The 24,795-nt window shown below is 43.9% G+C and overlaps 1 protein-coding gene across 5 annotated transcripts in view; it reads right to left on the bottom strand.

Annotated features, from left to right (window-relative positions):
- Positions 1-24,795, bottom strand: part of LOC140715275 (catenin alpha-3-like) — a 1,577,100-nt gene that overhangs the window by 21,431 nt on the left and 1,530,874 nt on the right. For all 5 annotated transcript variants that reach the window (XM_073027216.1, XM_073027218.1, XM_073027219.1 and 2 more), the window contains one exon: positions 13,420-13,525. In XM_073027216.1, coding sequence (XP_072883317.1) covers positions 13,420-13,525 — 106 coding nt within the window. The remainder of the gene's footprint in view (positions 1-13,419; positions 13,526-24,795) is intronic.

The raw sequence follows: 24,795 nt of genomic DNA, 5'->3' as shown, positions 1-24,795 counted from the left end.
GACAAGGCTAGCATTTCGGCCCACCCCTAATTGTCCTAGAACAAAATGGTGGTGAGCGCTACCACCAGCGGGCAGGAAGTACGGGATCCACAGGTCCCATGCCAGCAGGTTCAAGAACAGTTATTACCCTAAAACCACCAGGCTTCTGAACCAGTGTGTATAGCTTCACTCACCTCAACTCTGAACTGATTCCACAGTCTACAGACTCACTTTCAAAGACTGTCTGACTCATGTCCTTAGTATTATTTACTTTTTCTATTTGTCTTATTTTTCACATTGGTTGTTTGTCAGGTCTTTATTTATGTATAGTTTTTCATAAATTCTATTGCATTTCTTTATTTTCCTGTCAATGTCTGCCAGAAAATGAATCTCAGGGTAGTCTATGGTGTTGTCTACATACTTTGACTTCACAAACTGCTACAGACCTTCTGGAATTTCCACAGTGCTGTTGGTTAGGAAATTCTGGGATTCAGAGCCAGAAGGCATGAAGGGCCAGCAGTATATATATTTCTAACTCAAAGTGACAGGTGACTTGGTGAGCCACGTGCAGATGGTGGTGCTCCAAAGTGACACCTCACAAAATGCTGGAGGGACTCAGCAGGTCAGGCGGCGTCTATGGAGATAGTCAACGTTTCGGGCCGAGACCCTTCTTCAGCACTGACGTGCAGTCTATTCAATTTCCATTGATACTGCCTGACCTCCAGCATCACCCCTTACCTGGATTTGCTGTTTGCCTTCCCTTTCCATCAGATTCTGTAATCTACATGTTCTTTGTTGTTGTCTCCGTTGACTCCCAGCCTCTCTCACTATCTCTGTCCCTCCCTCCACTGCATGGTTCTGTCTGCCCATCAACCTCTCACTTGCGAGCTCCTGCAAAACCTTTCCCTTCACGTCTTCCTGCAGGCTATCTCCCCTTTACATCAAGCAGGGCCTCTTTCAGATCCCTAGACTGTGGGTTGTCAGGTCCGATATACTTATTGGCCACTAGTCCACCTATTTGTATGGCTCCTTTATTCACAGCTACAAATTGCTTTGTCATTAGCCTCTTAAATTTATTGTGTCTCCACACTGAACACAGAAATAAAAAAAATTGTTTAATGTCTCACCATTTTTCTTCATTTTCCAATATATTGTTTCAGCATTTGCTTCTTAATGAAGCTGGATTTTTTTTCTATTTTGCTCTTTCTAGTTGTAGGAATTATTGCACCCACACCTTTACCTTTCATTCATTTTGGCCATCTTTTTTCTGACTTTAAAAATCACTAACATTCTTCTTCTTTTCGAATCAAATGCTATTTTAATCTTCTTTAGCTTTAGAGAGCTGTTCTCCCCTAGGGATATCTACTGCACTATGGAATAGTTACTTGTCTAGAATATATGTGACTTTTTAAAAAATAATTTGTCATTGTTTATCTACCAGTACGTCTGATTTTCCACTACAACTTAGCCAAATGGCCTCTCAAGTCCCAATGAATTGGTTTCATGAAAAACTAGTTTCAAACTCTAATAAAATTTAACAAGGATTATATGCACTCAGTGGCCACTTTATCAGGCACCTCCTGTACCTAATAAAGAAGCCTCTGTGTGTATCTTTATTGTCTTCTGCTGCTGCAGCCCACCCACTTCAAGGTTCGACATACTGTGGGTTCAGAGATGCTCTTCTGCACACCTCTGTTGTAACGTGTGGTTATTTGAGTTACTGTCAGTTTTATTTGAGTTACTGTCACCTTCCTGTCACTTTGAATCAGTCTGGCCATTCCCCTCTGACCTCACTCATTAACAAGGCATTTTTGCCCACGTTATGGCCATTCACTGGATGTTTCCTTTGCGCCATTCTCTGTAAACTCTAGAGACTGTCGTGAGTGAAAATCCCAAGAGATTAGCAGTTTCTGAAATACTCGTACCGTTCCACTGGCCCCAAAAATCATCATTCCACTGTCAAAGTCACTTAGATCACATTTCTTCCCCATTTTGATGTTTCATCTGAACAGGAACTGAACCTCTTGACTGTGTCTGCATTCTTTTATGCGTTGAGCTGCTGCCACGTAATTGGCTGATTAGATGCATTTATTGATGAACAGGTGTACATGTGTACCTAATAAAGTGGCCACTGAGTGTAGAGGTAATGTGGAGGAGCAGCTAAGGCCACAGTGGAAAGTAATAAGATTAATATAGAGGTGGTGCCGCTGAAGATGTAGTGGGAGGGAGTGGGGTTAATACTGAGAGGATGAAATCAAACACAGCCAGATAAAAAGGCATCAGTACTTCAAGGACTGAATCAACAAAGGGCCTTTACTTCAAAAGTAACTGAATCCCTGGTGCACATAGGAAAACTAACAGCAGGGACAATGATTTAGAATAACCCCTGCTTTAGGGAGAAACTGATTTTGAGGACGGTATTTATGTAAAGTTTGTGCTAAGTCGCGTTCAAAGGGATGAACTTGCTTTGAATACTGAACTTCAAAGTAAATTTATTCTCGAAGTACATATATGTCACCATGCACCGTTCAGGTTCATTTTCTTGCAGGCATGTTCATTAAATCCATAATAGAATAAACATCATAATAGGATCAATGAAAAACAAACTGAGCAAATATGAAAATAAATAAATAATAATAATAACAACAATAATAATAAATATCAAGAACAGGAGATGAGGAGACTTTGAAAGTGAGCCCATAGGTTGTGGGAACATTTCAGTGATGGGGCGAGTGAAGTTGAGTGAAGTTACCTTCTTTGGTTCAAATGCCAGATGGTTGTGGGGTAGTAACTGTTCCTGAACCTGGTGGTGTGAGTCCTGACACTCCTGTACCTTCTTCCTGATGGCAGCAGTGAGAAGAGAGCACGTCCTTGGGTGGTGGGGGTCTCCGATGGTGGGTACTGCTTTCCTGCGACAACACTACATGTAGATGTACTCAATGGCGGTGGGGGGGGGGGTGCTTTAGCCACGATGGACTGGGCCATATCCACTACTTTTTGTAGGGCTTTTCATTCAAGGACATTGGTGTTTCCATACAAGGCTGTGATACAACCAGCCAATATACTCTCCACCACCTGTCGATAGAAGTTTGTCATAGTTTCAGATGTCATGCTGAATCTACAATATCTGCTAAGAAAGCAGAGGTGCTGCTGTGCTTTCTTCATAACTGAACTTAGATCTGGGCCCAGGACAGGTCCTCTGAAATAATAACAGCAAGGGCTTTAAAATTGCTGACCCTCTCCTCCTCTGATCCTCCAATGAGGACTGGCTCACGGACCTCTGGTTTCCTCCTCCTGAAGTCAATAATCTTGTCCTTGGTCTTGCTGACATTGAGTAAGAGGTTGTTGTTACGGCATCACTCAGCCAGATTTTAATCTCCCTCCTGTAAGTGATTTGTCACCACCTTTGATTCGGCCAATGACAGTGGTGCTGTTAAGTAAACTTGAATATGACATTGGAGCTGAGCTTAGCCACACAGTCATAAGTGTAAAGCAAGTAGAATGGGGTCTAAGTATATAGCCTTGTGGTGGACCTGTGCTGATAGAGATCAGGGAGATGTTGTTGCCAATCTGAACTGAATGGGGGAATCGAGGCACAAGGAGATATTGAGGCCAAGCTCTTGAAGCTTATTGACTCGTTTTGAGGGGATGATGATATTGAATACTGAGCTGTAGTCGATGAAGAGCATCCTGATGTATGCATCTTTGCTGTCCAGATGTTCCAGGGATGAGTGAAGAGCCAACGAGATGGCATCTGCTGTGGATCTGTTGTTCTGGCAAGCATTTTGGAGCGGATCCAAGTCGTTTTTCAGGCAGGGTTTGATATGTTTCATCGTCAACCTCTCAAAACACTTCATCACTGTGGATGTAAGTGCTACTGGATGATAATCATTGAGGCAGGCTGCCACGTTCTTCTTAGGCATGGGTACTCACACAGGAAGGCTGCTCACATGTCAGTCTCCGAGACTGGAATCACAGGATCACTGGCGGCTGTGGGAGTGCGTGATGGTTCCTCCGTGTTTTGACAGTCAAAGAGCAGAGAAGGCACTGAGCTCATCTGGGAGTGAAGTCCTGTTGTCTCGTATGTCACTTAGTTTAATTTTACAAGAGGTGATAGGGCAGGTTTTCACAAATAAAGCAGTGGAGATATTTTATGTTTAAGAAAAACCCTAACAACTCATGTACTGTACTCCAAATGCGGAACACAAAACACGGTAACAGTACTTTACGCAATTTTGGCATCGCTTCAGGACAGCCTCCTAAAGTGAATCCCAACTCAATGTCTGTGGCCGTGAATTATGTATGTTTCCACCAATTACATTAGCCTACACAGGCACCTCCCCTCCCCCACCAAGAATCCCAGAATGCACTAAAACCGGCATTGAGAAACTGTCCAGAACTCGGACGAGTGGCCTGGCTTGGGTCTTATGTTCAATGGGCAGGGGCCTCTGGCTCGACTGGAGGAGTGATGGCATACCCTTCTTATATATGATAGAAGTATTTTCTCTCCATTCCAAAACGTGCAACGAAACATTGTTAGCGGACCTAAGGGGAGGATGGTGTGCATCATGGTGGATGAAAACAAATGAGGCAGAATGTAGGACAACAGGAACCCGAGAGTGCTGGACGCCATGATGGGAGGTAGGAACAGGTGAAAAGGAATTGAGATTACTTAGGAGGGTGGAAAGCTGTTGAAAGATCGACCAGGCAGTCAGGAATAAAATCTCCTGGCACTCATAACAAATGCCTGTGTACCATTCAGCCACAGACAACTGCAGGTCCTCTTTTGAGCCATTCTGAGCCTCAGCAGGGCCCACGGGAGACGATCATGCCGACACTGATCCATTAGGGGAGCCCTCACAGCAGCCTTTAAGGAGCTGTGAAACCTCTTGCATGGGCCATTGGACTGCAGGTGATACACCGTGGTTTGATGTACCCTAATGCCAGGTTCTGGGCCACTGCCGCCGCGATCAGAGGAAATATCAGATAGGATGCCAAGCCAAGTGACCCAGGTGCTGATGAACACTACTGGCACATCCATGGCTGCTGTTGATCCTAGACGGACGAACTCTGGCCACCTGGTGGTACAGTCCACCGTGGTAAGGAGGTGTGTGGAACTGCAGGGAAGAGGACCAACAATGTCAAACCATCACACAGGGGCCTCAAAAGGTGCCAATGGCACCTGGCCGTGACGGTTACTTTTTGCCCACTGGCACTCCAAGCAGGCTGCAGTCCGATCACGCATGTCCGTCCTGAGGCCGTGCCGCAGAGACTTCAGTGGAACCAGTTTCTGTGAGGCCTTCTGGCCCCGATGCGAGAGGCCACGTATGGAGTCACTCCGCCTCCAGTTTGTGGCTAATATGGGGTGAGGGCGACCAGTTGAGACATCGCACAGGAGAGGAATCCCAGCTTCCCCAAACTTAATGTCAGTCAAAAGCATGCCAGTGATTGCTGTTCGGTAAGCCTGGACCTCCAGAGGCCAACTACCATGCCGGCATAGTCAACCCCTATGTGTACTGCCTCAGTGACTGGCCGTGAGAGGCAATGAGCCACAGCATTATCTTTCCCCTTGATATGTTGCACATCAAAGGTTCAAAGATCCACTTATTATCAAAATATACAACTCTGAAATTTTTCCTCTCCAGATAGCCACAAAACCAAGAAATAAGAGAAAGACAGTCCGATCATCAACCCCCAAATCCCTCCTCCCCACACAAAAAAAGAACTAAAATGGAACAGGCACCTTGACCCCCAAAATCCCACTCCCTTGCACACAAAAAAACGAGAAAGGTCAGGCAAGGAAAATAGAATACAAAAAACTGTAAGACTGAAATAAAGTCCACAGTCCAAGTACACATCCAAACCGCAGAAAACCAGGGCAAACAGTCTCCCCCCTCTGTAGCAGAGCGATCTCACCAGCGATAAAAGACAGTCTCCCCTCTCTGCAGCAGAGTGATCTCACCAGCAATAAAAGACAGTCTCCCCCCTCTGTAGCAGAGTAATCTCAAAGTGATAAAAAGTCAGTCTCCCCCCTCCGTAGCAGAGCGATCTCACCAGCGATAAGAAGGCAATCTCTGCTCTCTGGCAGTAGAGCGATCCCCAAGCAACAAAAAGGCAGGCAGCCGGCATTTCAATTTCACTCGTCACTTTAATCGGCGAATAATGGTAGTTGTCAGCGAAATGGAGTCGAACATCAGCTTTCTCACCACGAGGTTCCCGCACACTGCCTCAGCCTCCTGGAATCCTCCTGTGGACGACAGGGAACTGAAACACCCAACAATGTCCAAAATGCACATCTCAGGCTCCAGCGGTCCCAGAATCACATCAAAGATGAAAAACAAACGTAAAAACATAAAAGAAGTAAACTATAGGGTTTCATGATCTATCCAGAAGATGGCAACCCAAGGAGCACTGTACGCAGGTGCCATCTTGGCCCGAAGCACTCAAACATCATCTGTGAACTCTGATATGTAGGGCAGTTGGTGTTGCTGTGCAGTCAAAGCATCAGAGATTTTGGCCATCACGTGCACAAAGGGTTTGTGGTCAATGAACACTGTGGAATGGCGACCCTGTAGAAGGAAACGAAAATGGCGGACAGCCAGCTAGAGACTGAGAAGCTCACGGTCAAACGTGTTGTACTTCCTTTCGGGGGGTGAGGAGTGGAGCTGAAGAAGGTGAATGGCTGCCACACGCCTCTGACCAACTGTCTGTCCACAGCACCCACAGCATCGGCTGAGGCACCAGTAGAAATGGCCATAGGTGCGCCAGTAGGGTCACTTTGGAAAGAGCTTGTTTGGTACCTTCAAGTGCCCTGATCATGTTTGCTGACCAGTCAAGCACGTGATTAAGGGTATTGCCTTTAAGTGTACAATACAGGTTGCGCATAAGTCCAGCAGCTCGTGGAATGAAGTGGTGATAGAAATTCACCATGCCTAAAAACTCTTGTTGTCTCTTAGTAGTGCAGGGTGGTGGGAAATCCGTGGCTACTTTTGATGGGAGGATTCTGGCAGCTTCTGAGGAGATGTGATGGCCAAGAAAGTCAATGGTTGACAACCTAAACTGGCATTTAGCAGGATTAATAATGAACCGGTGTTTGCTTTAGCATTCGAAAAGTGTGCAGAGATGAGATATGGATGCACTGATGACCATTATGTCATCCAGATTTAAAAAAGAAAAGAACACCTAAGTCTTTTAATCTGGAGTTCATCAGCCATTGGAAAGTCTGTGCTGCATTTTTCAGGCCAAACGGCATGCACTGAAACTCAAAGATGCCAAACAGGGTTATCACAGCCATTTTAGGAATGTCTTCTGAGCATACAGGCACTTGATCATAGCCTCTAACTAGATCAACTTTGGAAAAAATTAACTTTCCAGCTAATTGCGGCAAAAAGTCCTGGATGCATGAAACTTGGTAATGATATGGGGTGGTGGCTTTGTTAGGGAATCAGTAATCACCACATGGGTGGCAACCACCACTGGACAGGGACCATATGGAAGGGTGAAGCCCAGGGGCTATTTGACCGATATCCAATTCCAAGTCTTTCCATGTTGGGAAACTCAGCTTTCAAAGTTGCCAGCTTTTCTGGGTCCAGTCTGCATGTGTGGGCATGGACTGGTTGTAGGAATGTGATGCTTAAACTCATGTTTTGTAACTGTAGAGGAGAATATGGACTTGGTGATGTTTGGGAATTCACCCAGCAGTCGAGTAAACTCACATGCAGTGGTGCAAGAACTTGAGAGAATTGTTGTGGGGAACTTACTGGGGGAGCAGGGTAACGACCCAAAGTCCTTGACGTCCACAAGCTGGCGGTTCTTAAGATTGACTAACAGTCCTTGGGCATGCAGGAAATCTGCACTGAGCAGGGGCCTAGTCACTTCAGCCAGTCCCATGTGTAACTTCACCCACTGATGTAGAGCATCACTTGTCGTACCCTGTAGGTCTGGATCCTGCTGGCGTTGGCGGCCTCTAGCGAGGTCTTGTCGCTCTTTGCCTTCTCATCAATAGGCGATGCCAGCATCACAATCACTTGAGCACCCATGTCACATTGGAAGCGTCGCCCTGAAAGGGTGTCCGTAATGAACTATAGACGACCCTGGCAGCTGGAACCCATGGTGTCCTGATGTGATGGCACTGTCAAAGATGCAAGGCGGTCAGCACTTCCTAGCGCTCGTACCAAAGCGAGTGTGGTAAAAACACAGTCCAGGTATCGTCTGTTTTGCAGCCACGAGCGTCCTTTTGTTGGGGGCCTTGCTGACTAGGCTTATTGAGGTAGTGAAAGGAGGAGGAATGATATACCACAGACTAGACTGTCAGTCATTTTAGCAAGCTCCCTTTCGTCATTCATGGTTAATTAGTGAGGGCAATGTGAACTTGATCAGGCATGAAGAGTTCTTTAAAAATGAAGCAAGGATGGTGATTTCCTAGGAGAAACAACATGTGGTTCATCAGCTCCGACAGCTTAGCATTGCTGAGACTGGGTAAGGAGAGCGCTCAGACTCCGATAGTCCAGAAGTCTGTAAAAGCTGAGTTTTCAGCTATCGGTATTTATTGTGTTCAGACGGGTGTTCTAGTAAACTCACCACTCTCACAGCCATGGAGCTGTTAAACAATGTACATAGAAATATTTGGTACTGTTGAGGAAGATTTCTCGCAGTGGTAATTTGGCCTTGGATTGTATAACCCAAGCAATGGCATTTTGTTCGGAAAACTCCAGCAGTTTCAAAGTGACTCCATTTCAATAACCGACATGTTCAATAGCCCCGGGATTGTCCTAAAGCATTGGGGTCACCAATGTAGGTTTTCACAAATAAAGTGGCGGAGGCATTTTATGCTTCCAAAAAACTGAGACAGTTCACTTATTGTACAACAAACACGGAACACAAAGCGTAGTAAACGTACTTTACATAAATAAGTCATCGCACCAGACCAGCCCGCTAAAGTGAACCCCAACTCAATGTCAGTGGCTGTGAATTCTGTACACTTTCAGCAATTACAGTACCCTATGATAGTACTCATGCCCTGCCACAACTGTCGAGCATCCTTCGTTGATTCAAGTCTTGGTCCAAAATCATCACTTCATCCGTGAGATGGTTTTAGAGATCATACTTGCACCTCTTGTAACCTTCTAGTCACCAGATTTAAATGCCTCTGATTTGGCTCTCAGCAGATTGTGGGTCTCATGGTTCATCCAGAGCTTTGGGTTGGAGAAGACTGAGTGGTTTTGCGGGGACCCACTCGTCTACAGCTGTTCTAATAAAGTCCATGACAACCATTTGTATTCATTCAGATCCAGAAATTAGTCTTTGAACATGGCCCAGAACGGTAGAAATTCCTTATCTTAGTGGTCTAGTGTGCTGGGACCTCTGGTGCTACAGGTAAAATACTTATGGTAATTGGGTAGGGTTTTCTTCAAATAAGTCTGGTTCAAGTCCTCAACTATGATCTGAAATGTGTCTGGTTGGACGCATTTTTTTTTGGTGAAGGGATCATGCAGTATCTCAAACTCTTCATTATAGTCGGCAACTGGTGTCTGTAAAACTACAGTCAGGATTATGGAGGAGGACTCCTTAGGTAAATAAAATGGATGGCATTTGACCTTAGGTGTTCAAGATCAGGAAAACATGAGTCCAACAAATCTAGCACATCAGAGCACCATCGAGAGTTTTTCATGAAACCTGCACCAAAATACATCTATGTCACCGTTGAAATTTATTTTCCAGCAGGCATTTACGGGAAAATAAAGAAATGCAATAGAATTTATGAAAAACTGTACATAACAAAATAGGATAAAGACATTGAATAAGTAAATAAATAATACTGAGTGCGTGAGCTGTAAAGTCCTTGAAGGTGAATTTACAGGTTGTGGAATCAGTTCAGAGTTGAGGTAAGTGAAATTATCCACGTTGGTTCAGGAGCCTGATTGTTGTAGGGTAGTAACTGTTTCTGAATCTGGTGGTTTGGGACCTAAGCAGCCTGCCTGATGGAAGTAGTGAGAAGAGAGCATGGCCTGGATGATGGAAATCCTTGATAACATATATTGGACAAAAGTCTACCGAAAGACTTCTTACAAATAAATAAGAAGCACGAGTTTATATAGTTTGGTGTAAGATTCAGAAACAAACACTCTGTAATTAACAGATATCCACTTCACTGATTTTAGCTCTAATACCATTGATTCTTTGGGATAACTGTCTTTGATTTACATTTTTTGGCAGCAATTTGTAGCTCACCATTCTCTGAATAATTGGATACTCTCTGAGCAAGATAACATTATTTTTGGACCGCTCATTGTTTTATTAATAATTTCTCCTGCGAACTAGCCTGGGATGTTTAATTAGGTAAATTCAAAATCATTTTACTTTTGTCTTTGTCATCAACCCAATAAAATCAGGATTGCCTGCTGATTGATCTCAAAACCACAGAAGGACTTGACACCACAAAGGGGAATGGCTTGTAGGATGTGCTCTTTGGGAGCTGAAGTCACAAGGGTCTGCCATCACACAGGGTCACGTGCAATCGGGGTGAGCACAAAAGTACTGAGGTCACAGAGGGCTGAATCCATTCACGGTGAGGTTGGCGAAAGTCATGTTCACTCACGGCAGGATAAAGAGAGCTGTGAGCTGTGATAGAGCAGTGGGTTCAAATGCATCCATTTGCAGCCCTGCCACTCAGCTCACTGAAATTTGGGGCTGCACAGAGTAAAGAAACAGAACTGTAATATTCAGGGTGAAGTTAGGCAGGGTCAGCTTACAGAAAGATTACAGCACAGAAAAGCTGTTCACCCCATCAAATGTGCCAGCTCTCCATAGTCCAGGTGGTCCCACCCCTTTACCTTCTCTCCATTGCCCAAGATTTTATTTTCCATTTGAATCAAAACCAGAATCAGATTTATTATCACTGACACGCATCGTGGAATTTGTTCAGCAGTGCCGTACAAAACATAGAAATTATTGCATGTTACAAATGCAAAAAAAAGTGCAAAATAATTAACGAGGCTGTGTTCACGGGTTCGTGGACCGTTCAGCAATCTGACAGTGGAGGAGAAGAAGCTGTTCTAAAAACATTGAACAAGGTCTTCAGGCTCCCGTATCGCCTCCCTGATGGTAATAACATGAAGAGGGTTTGTCCTGAATGGTGTGGTCCTTTGAGATTCCAGCCTCTCTGGATCAAACAAATGGTGCAAGTGTGCATCTTACATGTTTTTCTTGATGCCCTCTCAGACACTGGTGATATGAAAATACTGCAAGTCCAGTGCATTGGCTCATTGGTGAGACCAATGGTGGGGGAGCTGTGTGCGCTTGGTTGGTGCGGGGACTATGCTGTCTTGCTAGAGGCATGGTGGGCACACTGGAATCTGCACTGGGTTGTGGGCTGGCCCCTCCCATTGGTGTTTCTCTCCCATGTTCGCTCTGTGGAAGACGAGGTGGTTTTCCTGCAGAGAGCCAGTGTGAAACAAGCTCTTCTGCCTTCGTGTGCTGAGCCAGCATGAGATGAGGAACTGCTGTGTACCTGTTTGTGCGGAAACATGGCTCCAGGACAACATCCCATGCACCATCAATCTGCAGGACACGCCACTCAAGGACTTGTGCTCATAATGTTTTTGTGACTGAATGTGCTATTGTAACTATACGTGCTGTGTGTTATGTGTGACTGTACGTATTGTGTTTTGCACCATGGCTCTGGAGGAGTGTTATTTCGTTTAGCTGTATAGATGTATATGGTTGAATAATAATTAAGTTGAACTTGAACTAGAGGGAGCTATGGTCACAAAAAGGAGAGGTCAGAGAGGATTGTGGTCATCACAGATTGAGGTCACAAATAATCATGAGCACTCACGATGATGTCACAAAGAGCTGTGGTCATAGGATAAGGTCAAAGCGGACTGTGACTATGCATGTTAAGATCGAAGAGGGGCGTAGTCATTCAGGATGAAGTTACAGAAAGTCAAGATCACTTATGAGTTCACAGTAGTCTATGAATTAGGCTGAGAACACATGAGGTGGCAGTCACTCAGTTTGAGGTCACAGACATCGCTGGTCTCTGAAGATGAGGTCACAGAGATCTGTGGTCTCTGAGGGTGAGGTCACAGAGATCTGTGGTCTCTGAGGGTGAGGTCACAATGATTGGTTGTCTCTGAGGATATGGTCACAGAGGTCTATAGTCTCTGAAGATGAGGTCACAGAGATCTGTGGTCTCTGAGGATGAGGTCACTGAGATGCTACAGGAGGCTGTGAACAATCAGAAAGTTTAAGAAAGCTGACAGTGGTTGAAAATGGAGTGGCAAGTGGAAAATTCTGGAGAACAGGTGCAGCATGTTGTTCTCTGGTGGGAAATGTATGTTGTATAAGAACAAATTATGAAGAAATGTGAATATCTGCTTCATGCCGATGAATGAGTTAATGGTTCCTCACAAAAGATGGCTCTTTGTGCTGGAGGAGAGACGGAATGTGTTACAGAGATGTGGTGTTTGGATAAGGCCAATGATGACTGGAGAAATCGAACTCTGTGACACCAAGGATGTAGATTATCCAGCAGCAAGAACTAGCCTGCGGGGTGGAATGCTCAGTAATAAATAGGGGCGTCACAGTCGCATAGCGGTTAGCGTGACTGTATTATAGCTCAGAAAGCTGGAGTCTGGAGTTCAATTCCAGCATCCTCTATTATCAATTTGGTACACTCCTTCCCAGCTGCGTATGGTTGTCCGGTTTCCTCCTGCATTCCAAAGACATACTGGTTAGTAAGTTACTTGTTGTTTGTAAATTGTCCTGTGATTGGGCTGGCGTTAAATTGGTGGGTTGCTGGGCAGCACGACTCATTGAGCTGGAAGGGCCTTTGCCCCGCAGTATCTCTAAATAAAATAAAATAAAATAATAAAGTAAAAGAACTATTAATTCTGGAAATCTGAAATAGCAACAGCAGCAGTTTGAGCAGAATCAGCAGAAAGAGAAGATCAGAGTTAACACCTTTGGTTAATGACCTTTCAGCACAACTGATATGAAATGTTAACTGTTTCCCTCTCCTCAGATGCTACTTGATCTCAGTACTTCCAGTGGTTCCTTTCAAAGTTCAATTCTTGTGTAAAATTGCATGCCTTATTTGGACAATTGCAATGAAATAGTCCTCACTTTATTTCCAAGTCATACTCCATTGTGACTCAGACATCCTGTGATCTTTGTTTCTTCAAGTATTGCTAGGTTAAATACCTGAAAAAAAATCTGAAAAGTATCGGCTGAATTGCAGCAGCTCAGAAACTGGCCCTCCTACAGGGTACTAGAAATGGGTGAAAGTAAAAGGCTGGAATTAACAGCTGTACACACAGACAGTGAAAGAATAGAAAGTAAAATCACAACCAGCGGGTCACCAGTTGAGACTCTGCAGCAAGGGTAATAATAGTGCTTGAAAAAGGTGGGCACTGTCTGGAAGTGATAAAGAACACCTACCTGGCTGGCGATCTGACGCACTAACACATCCATCCTGTTGCCAGAATCGGAGATTGTTTTGGCTGCTTTGATGACATCAGATGTATTTTTCAAGGGGCCTCTTCCTCTGCGGGCGGGAAACAAAACAACCAGTTCTGAAAGCCTGAAGCAGTTAAATAGTTGTCTGTTTCGTTGCACTAAGGGCCTAGTGTTATGTGGTCCCTGAAGAGTATTCCAAATCCTCATGGCAACCACGACAGCAGACCTAGGGAATACAGGTCGTTATGGCAATAGTTATGCTGGTCCTCTTGCAATCATCCCAATGGGATCTGGGACACAGCTTCAGGCCTCAACTCTCTGCCAACCCACTGGTGGGTCCATTGAGGCTTCATTCTTCCTAAGATCCTGTTTAGTGGGTTTGGAAACTGCAGTAAATGAATCAGTGAAGCTTCTCCATTGTTACAACTATGTTTTGGACATGCTCGAGTCTTGAAAAATACTGGAAGGAAGTATTCCAAACTTTCTCTGTACTTTTTAAAGTAAATTTTAAGCCTAACCCTTTGACTGCCTTATTTGGTATTGTTGCAGGAAAATTTATATTATTTTGGAGTCATTTGACTTGCACCTTTTGGCTTTTATTTCTCTTATTGCTAGGAGGGCGCTCTTGCTTAAATGGAAGGATGTCGTTCCGCCTACTCACGCTCAGTAGTTACGTGATGTTAGGTCATGCTTAAATTTAGAGAAGATCCGTTGTTCAATTTCTGAATTTAGTCAAGACTTTCAAACATTGTGGGGACCATTTTTGAACTATTTTCAAAACCTTTGATTTGCTGTTAAAGTACAGATGTTGGCTAATAACATATTTCACTACATGATAAGGATTTTTTTCCTTTTTCCTTTCTTTACCAAACAGCTTCGATCTTGGTAGCAGGCTTAGATTCCTTTTTTTTTGTATAATAAGATTATCACATTTCAATATTACAATTTAATTTAATTTACATGAATATAGGGTAATGAGATTTCAAGTGTGATTCAAATATAATGTATCTGGTATTACTTTATCTTTTTTGACTTATAATACATATCTTCTTGTACTCTGTATTCTTCTATGTAGAAATCAATAAAAATATTGGAAAAGAAAAGTAAACTGCAGTAAATGATGGCATTCACAGTGTAGGCGCCATGTGGTACAGAACAAGGGAACAGTCCAAACCATTGTGAATCAGCACAAATACAGCTTGATGTTGTACCCTAGAAGTACCAAAGACATGTGCCAGACTCCAGATTCATGGATTGTGCATCAGAATAGTGAGATTGATAATCTGTACAATTTCCCCTTTGACGTGAGGATGTCAAATTTCTCACAGAAATAGAATTTCCTTGTATGACTCTTTTTAAAAAAAAAATCATTATAAAGCTGTGTCCTCCTTGAGTCTTTCAGTTAGACAATGGCACTATTCGAAGGAATGCTGTGTAGTTCTCCCTGTGCCCCGGTGAGCACTATTCTAACCAAAATTGCTGACTCTGTCAGGAAATGTAGAGGAGGCTTGACTCCCAACGCAAAGCAACGGAGACGATTCAGCAATAAACGATAACTTTGATAGTATACCACAATGTAGCAAGCCACGAGTGGATATGAAAAAAAGTGAGAACAGAAACTGAACACAATGGGCAACCTAGGAGCAACTGGTTGATGCTGGCTGGTTCAACGAGTGAACAAGGAACAAGGTCTGTAGCTGAGAACTGGGGTTAAATAGGCTGCAGGTTATGAGTTTGAATCAAGTGGCAGATGACTCCTAGCATCTGGGTGGAGACTGGGTGGTGCCAGCACGTGCAGGTCTGACAGAAACATTATTAGTAATTATCAAGGCATTATTTGTTAGGGCTGCACAGACAAAATACAGGAGGAACTCAGCAGGTCAGGTAGCATCTATGGAGTGGAATAAACGGTTGGCATTTCCAGCTGAGACTCTTCATCAGGGTCTCAGCTGAAATGTCAACTTTTTATTCCCCTTCATAGAAGCTGCCTGACCTACTGAGTTTCTCCAGCATTTTGTGTGCATTGCTCTGAATTTCCAGCATCTGCAGAATCTTCTGTTTTTATGATTTGTAGGGGCTAACTGTGCACAATCTCTCTGCCAAAATTACTTAGTCAGTTGAAAAGTGCTTTGGGCCATCCTAAGCTTGTGAAAGTCATTAAGTCAATGCAAGGTTGCCTCCTTTGACATAGCACATACCCTGTGGCATTGTTCTTGGTAGGGTGGGTGCGGCATTGCATCAAAAGAAATGCAGTTCTATATGATGGAGTGTAAAGCCGTTGAAGTTGTGATGCTTTTGAGGACCGGAGGAGCTTACCAATGATTGTGAAGTTAAGAATGGTTCAGGGGAATTCGACAACTGAACGCAGGGCAGGGTAAACTTACAGAGTCAGGAAGGCGAGAAGACAATAAGGCATTTTAACCCAAGAATGAGAATGTTAATTTGGCAGTATTGATGGACTGAGGGGCGACACAGAAATAAGCAGCAAGACAGTTCAAAACCGTTTGCTCATGGCAGTTTCAAGTATTCAGTTTAGGAGGTGCTAGAAACAGCTGGGACAAAACGTGAAACTATTTCACTACTTCAACAAGCTAGGAACTACAAAGAATTTTAAACTGTTGATAATCGTCTTGAATGATGCAAGGAAAAAGAAGATTCGGAAGGTGCAATAATCAAAATCATTGAATGAAGGCAACCCATTACCTACACTTGGTGTTGGCACTGATTTTGCTCATTTACAGTCAATCAAAAGAATACGGCAGCATACACTGGATGAATTCCTCTGTCAGTATCTATTAGGAAGTATTCCACAATTTTATTGTACTGTATTAGTATGATAGTGTTCTAATTTATTTTGTTTTCATTTAAATACATGATTTGTTACTCAATTAATTGGTAGTTTCTTTTTTTTTATACCTTTTAACTATTTCCATGAAGTTGGGTCAATTGGGACAGTCACTTAATTGGGTCAAAATGTATTGGTCTCAATGTGTCCCAATTAACTGGAATCCACTCTATTAAATTCTTAACAAGGTAATTGAAAAATAACATCTTTTTGAAATAGTACTGTATTGTTATTATAACCATTTACTATCTAAATACTGATGAGTACACCAGGTCTACGAGGATTTCAAACGTATCATCCAATGTCACACGTTCTTGCAATCAACTTGCTGACACCAAGCAGTATGAGACATTTTGTGTGAAGCTCCCTCACTCTCTTGGGTTGTAAAACATCAATTGATTCTTCATTTGGAAGTAATGATGATTATTGTGTATCTTTTTGTTATTGCTGGGGTTCAAAAAATTGAGGAGTAGCACTGCATGCCACGTACCAACGAAATCTTTGCAGTTGCCATCTTGGGCACATATGCCATAGGTTTGCCACTTCTGTACTAGTCAGTACCAGGCACTGCAACCAGAATGCATGTTGCTTCCACCACTCAGTCTGTACAATACAAATTCGGTAGAGGTGAGGGTAGCTGGTGGGCCTCATATCTGGGTAAGATAGGGACATGCCTGTCCTAGCATGCAAAGTCATCTCCAGTGGACTGGGCGGGTGTGACCTGCAGTGAGATCCAACCGTCAGGAAGGTGTTTTGCAATGCTTCATGGAGAGCAGAGCACATCCACTACAACCAAGGAAGACCCCAACTGTGAAGTACCACTACACCCAGACTTCTGATCTTGAGAGAACGGAACTCCCCAGTGCAACAGCTTTTCCACAATAGAAACTCCTGCACAGGGTTCTTTGTACAGTTCACTTCAAAGAACTACACAATGCTCTCATTGTCGGATATGATAAATAACCAATCCCAACACAACAACAGCCTCTAGCAATTCCACACCCCAATACACCATTCCCAGCTTTCTCAATTCCACTTCAGAAACATCTCTAGCATATTGCATTTGTAACAAAAGTTTCTTGAATGCACTTCCACCAAGCCCTCAAGGGCAGTGCCATTGGCTGCGGGTTAGACAATCAGACCATAAGACATTGGAGCAGAATTAAGCCATTCAGCCCATCGAGTCTGCTCCGCCATTCCATCATGGCTGATCCCAGAACCCACTCAACCCCATACACCTGCTTCTCACCGTATCCTTCGATGCTCTGACTGATCAAGAGTTGATCAACTTACCCCTTAAATACACCCATGAACTTGGCTCCACCACAGTCTGCATTAGAGCATTCCACAGATTTACTACACTCTGGCTAAAAAAATTCCTCCTTACCTCTGTTCTAAAGGGTCTCCCCTTAATTTTGAGGCTGTGCCCTCTAGTTTTGGATACCCCTACCATAGGAAACATCCTCTCCACGTCCATCCTATCTAGCCCTTTCAACATTCGGTAGATTTCAATGGGATCCCCCTCATTCTTCTATATTTCAGTGAGTACAGGCCCAAAGCTGCCAGATGATCCTCATTAACCCCTTCATTCCCAGAGTCATCCTTGTGAACCCCTCTAGACTCTCTCCAATGACAACACATCCATTCTGAGATGGGCACAAAGCTGTTGACAATACTCCCAAGTGCAGCTTGACTAGTGTATTATAAAGGCTGAGCATTATCTCCTTGCTTTTATATTTTATTCCCCTTGAAATAATGCCAACATTGCACTTGCTTTCTTTATCACAGACTCAACCTGTAAATTAATATTCTTGGAGTCTTGCACGAGGACTCCTAAGTCCCTCTGCACCTCTGATGTTTGAACCTTCTTCCTGTTTAGATAATAGTCCACACTATCGTTCTTTTTATCAAAATACATTATGATACATTTCTCAACAGTGTATTCCATCTGCTACTTTTTTTGCCTATTCTTCCAATTTGTCTAAGTCCTGCTGCAATCACATTGCTTCCTCAGTGCAGCTACTCCTCCACCTATCCTCATATCATCCACAAACTTTGTACAAAGCCATCAATTCCATGATCTAAATCATTGACAGACAATGTGAAAATAGGTTGAAGAACCTGAGGTTAGCTTCAAATCAAACCTAGGAGACTCTGAAATCAACATTGAAGAAAAAATTATGGTCGAGAGTGAAGCATGAAGGTAATTGATGCCAAGTTAAAATAACTGAAAAAGGACGGAGAAAAGAATTGGGTAGGATTGTGAGAGTGTGCGGTGCTGCAGAAGGCAGACATATTACTGATTTATCAGAAGACCTACTCAAAGAAAATAGAAAAAGTTTGAAGTATTTCTATAAAGTTCAACAGACACTGTGCCCAATGGCAATGTGTAGTTATTGCAGATTGAAGAAGCCGGAGATCACATTGGCTCAATATAGCAATGGTTGGTAAAATGGAGGGTGAGATCAGAAGTGGAAAATTGTAAGGAATTGAACAACTACGTCATGTGTGAACAGTCAATGATTTCGCTGGCTTCACTGATCACTGAGAACGATGGAGTGACCACGCTAACTGAAGACACATATGCTTCTTCCCATCCACCTTCCCATATCTCCAAGGAACCCTAAAGGTTCTGCTCTGGTGTACCAATATAAAACATTACATATTCTGTATTCTATCATTTTTGACTGGACCATCAAAGTCTTTTGGCCACAGGTGATAGATGTGGCATCCTGAATGAAAGCCTTCATATTGAGCTCTGATCTGCTAATGGCTAACCCTCAAGCTTTCCTTTTTTATTATGATGTAGAAGAAGGCCATTTAACCCACTGTGTCCATGCTAGCTGCCAGCAGAGCAATTGTGTTATTTTCCATTCCCCTTCTCCTTATTCCCCAGTGGCTCTGCAACTTCTCTCGTTCCCATCATGAACACAAGGGATTCTGCGGATGTTGGAAATCCAGAGCAACACACACAGAGTGCTGGAGGAATTCAGCAAGTCAGGCAGCATCTATGGAGAGGATTAAAGAGTCAGTGATTCAGGCCAAGACCCTCCATCAGGCCTCATGATGAACTGTCCGAATGAAGGGTCATGACTCAAGATGTTGACTGTTTGTTCCCTGAGTTCCTCCAGCATTTGGGCTATGTGCTCTCCCATCAACTGTCCTTTGAGTCTTACGCCACTTCTCTACACTAAGGAGTAATTTACAATAGCCAGTTAGCCCTTAGGATATGGGTTAAAAGCAGACCACTCAGCAAAATACACATAGGGACAAGCGAGGAGCATGCAAACACCACACAGACAGAACCTGAGGTCAGGATAGAATCCAGGTTTCTAAAACTGTGGGGCAGCAGTATCGGCTGCTGGGTTACTGTAGTTCACCACATTCCCGGGGAAATGGTCAGGTGGAGAGGGAGAATGCCACAGTGTGGAAGGCCACACTTTCAGCCCTTAAGTCAAAAGGGTTGCCGGTCTCTCGATAGCAGGAGGTCCTCCCCGAGGCACTCCACTCTATCCGCTCCCTGTTATGTACGTCCACCAATGCCACCCATCACGAGCGCCTATTCTCTTTTCCCAGGAAGTCTGTCACTGCGACCACCCTACCAGCTTGGCTGATGTCCCCAGGGCCAGTGCTGCTCCGGAAACATGTGAGGAGCAATAAATACTCCCCGCTGGTTGAGAGGGTTCACCTTCTACATGCGAACCCCCAGTATGCCTACGTGGTCTTACCTGATGGGTGGGAGGACACGGTCTCCGTCCGCGACCTGGCGCCTGCAGGAGCAGCAGACCACTACCCCGAACACTCCATGGTAACTATGAACCCTGTACCCGAGGTGACACCGCGCACACCGAGCCCTACACAGACTCCTCACGACACTCCTATACCGGGCGTCTCGTACGCATGTATACCAGTCGCCTCGCACACACGTGAGGGATCACTGACGCCTAGTGGGCTGACACCTCCAGTTAGGCCGGAACCAGCACAACCACCGTCTCCGGTGCAGTCACCACTGGCATCTGTGCAATCACCACCACCGGCACCTGTGCAATCACCACCGGCATCTGTGCAATCACAGCCGGTGCTACGTAGATCGCAGCGACAGATTCGACCACCTGATAGACTTAACCTGTAAATATACTTGTAAGAAACTTCGCCACATGGGGGCTCTTTTTAAAACAAAGGGGGGTGAATGTGGTGAACTACATATACCTGTCTGGACACGCCCCCTGCTGACTGCTCCTGTGGCCCCTCCCGCAGACCCCGGTATAAAGGCGATTGAGGTCTGAGCCCGGCCTCCCTGTCTCCAGGATGTAGTATGGTGGTCAACTACTGCTTGATCTTTCTTCCAGTCAATAAAAGCCGATATCTCGCCTTCACGTCTCAGACAGAGTTATTGATGGTGCATCAGTTACTCGGCCTCTCTTCTCTTCCTTCACACCACTCTTGTGTATAGAACTGAAGTTCTTTTGGAAATGGATCAAAATGGATGTATATTCATTTCAACTCTATGCATGAGATTCATTGCCGGTAGTCAAAGGACTATAATGGTCATATCCAATCAGCACTGGAGTAAACTCTGCTGTATGCATAGATATAACTGTAATGTGAAAACATGTCTGAAAACCTGAAGTCTAATGGTAATAGGGTATATTGAAAAGATACTTTGTCTAATCACTATTTGATGGAACATGGCCGTTGGCCTCAATTGACCAGAGGTCAATTGTTTTAATTTGCCAGTAGAACTGGTTTATGCAAATGTAATGCCTTGGTTCTTATCTTTACTGATACACTGTAGGTATTTCATTTATCAGTTCTGTAAGAGCAGTCTGTTCTGCTTTCAGCCTGTCGGGTTATTGTTGAAGATGAGGGATGATGTGAAATGTGTGCCATCCAATTAGCGGGAGGTTTTTCTTGGTGAGGGACGATAAGGTTGGTCTTGAGCTTTTGTTCGAGAGGAGATGAAGAGAGAAGACGCTGGGGAGAACGGGTCGTAGCATACGATCCGGTGGGAGACCCGTTTGTTTGAGATGGATTGTGAGTGACGTTCGGAAGGTGGTGTGTGATTTCACGCTGACCGAGGGCCCTGCGCTTGAGTGACAGAGAAGTTCAAGATGAGCTCCAACTTGTGCACATTTTACTGTTTAATTAGAACGGGCCCTTTCCTTTTTGTTATTCTTTACTAACCTTTCAGTTAATATTCATAAATATAATTCCTTTAATCCTATGCAGTGTACTGTCTGTTATTTCGTGGCATTAATTTGTAACAGGGTAGCAAATGACACAGCATCCACACAAACCGGGGTTTGGGGTGCGATCAAGCGCGCCTCAATCTCACACATTTGGCGGGCCCAGAGGCTGTCTTCCCTCTTCTTACACAGCCAAGGAAACTGGGGTGTTTCACAAAATTATGTCACTGCTTGGAAATGTAACGTTGAGATTGTGGAGATCACAAGTGAGCAACATACTCATGATCCGGATTTGCATTTCCCTCCCAGGAGCATGTTAAAGAAACACCTGGTCTTCTGGCAGATTGCCTGAATGTTTATGAAAGCAACCTGCACAATCCTGGGAACAACAGGGACAGCTTTTGCTTAATGCTGTCCACTTTACAAATGAAGAGCACAAGGTAGGGTTCAAGTTATCCCCTGGAGATTTCTGCCACCAACTGGACCTTAAATGTCTCAGCACTTGCCTGTATCCGAATCGTCTCACTTGTTGCTGGGATCTTCCATGTGTAACAAAGTCAAAGTTGAATTTATTATCAGCACAAGTATGTTTGCACAGGTTCAGTGAAAAACTTACTGCAGCAGCATCACAGGCAGAGAGCATCAGATAGGCTTCAGTCACAAAAAAAAATAATTTTTACAAACTTAATTAGACCAAAAAGAGAAAGTGAGAATTATGTGTTGGTGTTGCATTACGGGTTAAGTCGGTTCGTTCCAGAATCAAATGGTTGAAGGGCAGTAGCCATTCTTGAAGCTGATGGTACAGATATAGAAAGCTTAAGCCTAACGTGATGGAAAAATTGCTAGACGAAAAGGAAAGCAGAACAAAATTATTCTAAACAAAATGGGAATGCTGGTTGTGCAGAAGATGTACCAGGTGTGGCAAAGTGCAAATACCCTATTGGAAAGCATTTGCACAGTGAGTTTCTTCAGATGTAACAGAGGCTGCATGAATACAAAAAATAAATTAAATATTCATTAATAGCTTCATCATTCTTATCCTCAGTAAGCTGTGTTTAACGTTTTATTAACTTTTATCTGTCTTTTATAATTTTAGCTGCCTTCAGCTTAGCATATCAAAGCAAAACCAAAGTTTATCTTGAGATATTTAGAGCATGTTTGTGTTGGCATTCGTTAGTCGGGAGTGGAAAGGTGATGTTGTAGTTCCATAAGACTGGTTTGACCACAGTTGGAATACTGTGTTCAGTTCATGTTGCCTTATTATAGGAAGGATGTGGAGAGGATGCAGAGGAGACTTACCAGGATGCTGTCTGGATTAGCGAAGGTCTTATGAGGACAGGTTAAATGAGCTGCTGCTTTTTTCTTTGGAGCAAAGAAGGTGTGAGGGGACTTGATAGGTAAGCCATAGATCGAGCGGGCAGCCACAGACTTTTTACCAGGGCAGAAATAGCTCATACTAAGAAGTATAATTTTAACACAATTGGAGGAAAGTACAGGGGAGATGTCAGGGGTCAGTTTTTTTTTAAAACCAGTGAGTGGTGGGTCAGTGGAATATCCTCTCTGGCAGTAAAATGGAGGGCTATGTAGGAGGGATTGGTTGGATCGATCTCTGGGTAGGTTAGAAGGTGATCACAACATCATGGACTGATGGGCCTGTACAGTGCTGGAATGTTCTATGTTTTATGTTCTATGAAAGAATTTTACCATATGAAGATTTTGCAATCTGAACAGAATTTGAAAATGTTTCTCATGCACAATAGCTACGTGAGTAATTTTTGAGCTCTTCAATGACATCTGGCAAAGGACAGAGTCGTTCAAGTTAAATGGAACCATTTATTCAACTGCTGATGATGTTGAGAATGTTACTTCAGATTTCCAATATCCAATTGTGAATCACAAGAATGGACTGATCCAGCTTTTGACGATAAGTGGATCCAGGGCAGATGCATTGGGCAAAGTGACTTGACCAGTGAAGAAGGATCTAGTGCTTGACCAGCTTTGGCCTACTTGTATTCCTGCTCTAAGTAAAATATCTCATGCACCATCTAACGTTTCTTGGGTGATCCCATTGTCTACCTTGCCTTCTGAATAATTAACTTAATGGATAAAGAAAACTGTCACAGTTTCTTCATGATATCCACAGCTGCCTGTGACACACTGCACAAGTACACACACGTAGAAAGCTGCGCCTTTTTGTAAATAGTGTAAGGGGGAAATCTGAAATGATAGGAGAAGACAGGAGGGGGTGGGGTGAAGCCAAGAGCTGGAAAGGTGATTGGCAAAAGGGATACAGAGCTGGAGAAGGGAAAGGATCATGGGATGGGAGGCCTAGGGAGAAAGAATAGGGGAGGGGAGCACCAGAGGGAGATGGAGAACAGGCAAAGAGTGATGGACAGAGAGAGAAAAAAAGGGAGGGAAATAAATAAATCAGGGATGGGGTAAGAAGGGGAGGAGGGGCATTAACAGAAGTTAGAGAAGTCAATGTTCATGCCATCAGGTTGGAGGCTACCCAGCTGGTATACAAGGTGTTGTTCCTCCAACCTCAGTGTGGCTTCATTTCGACAGTAGAGGAGGCTATGGATAGATGTATCAGATTGGGAATGGGACGTGGAATTAAAATGTGTGGCCACTGGGAGATCCTGCTTTCTCTGGCAGACAGAGCGTAGGTGCCCAGTCTGCGTCGGGCGAAACGGTCTCCCGGTCTGCATCGATAGAGCTGTACAAGATGGCAAGAGGCATAATCTGAGTGGATAGCCAGATACTTTTTCTTAGTACAGAAATAGCTAATATGAGGGGCATAGATTTAAGGTGATTGTCGGAAAGTATAGGGGTGATTTCAGAGCTAAGCTTTTTACACAAAGAGTGGTGGGTGCATGGAATGACTTGACAGGGGTGGCAATAGAGGTGCTTTAGTAAATCTCAGATAGCCACATGGATGACAGAAAAACTGGAGGGCTATGTTGAAAAGAAGGGTTAGATTGATCTTAGAGTAGGTTAAAGGGCTAGCACAACATTGTGGGTTAAAGGGCCTGTACTGTGCTGTAATATTCTATGTGATGCGTGTGATGCTCTCTGTCCCATGCCCTTGGGTCCACTCCCGTCAAGAAAATAAAGAACTCCACTTATTTGATGCCACATCATGTTGCAAGGACACCGGAACGCTCAATGAGATCACCCTGTGCCGTGACCAATAACTGTCATGCAGCAGTCATAGCAGCTTACTTGCAGAAGCAAACTTCCACCACTAGCAAGATAGAAGACTCAAAGATTCAAGGTACAGTTATTCTCAAAGTATGTGTGCAGTATACAACCCTGAAATTCGTCTTC

Source organism: Hemitrygon akajei, chromosome 23, assembly GCF_048418815.1.
Source record: "Hemitrygon akajei chromosome 23, sHemAka1.3, whole genome shotgun sequence".
In the NCBI taxonomy this organism is placed as follows: Eukaryota; Metazoa; Chordata; class Chondrichthyes; order Myliobatiformes; family Dasyatidae; genus Hemitrygon; species Hemitrygon akajei.
Note: the sequence above shows the minus strand (reverse complement) of the source record. Positions and strands in the feature narration are given on the sequence as shown.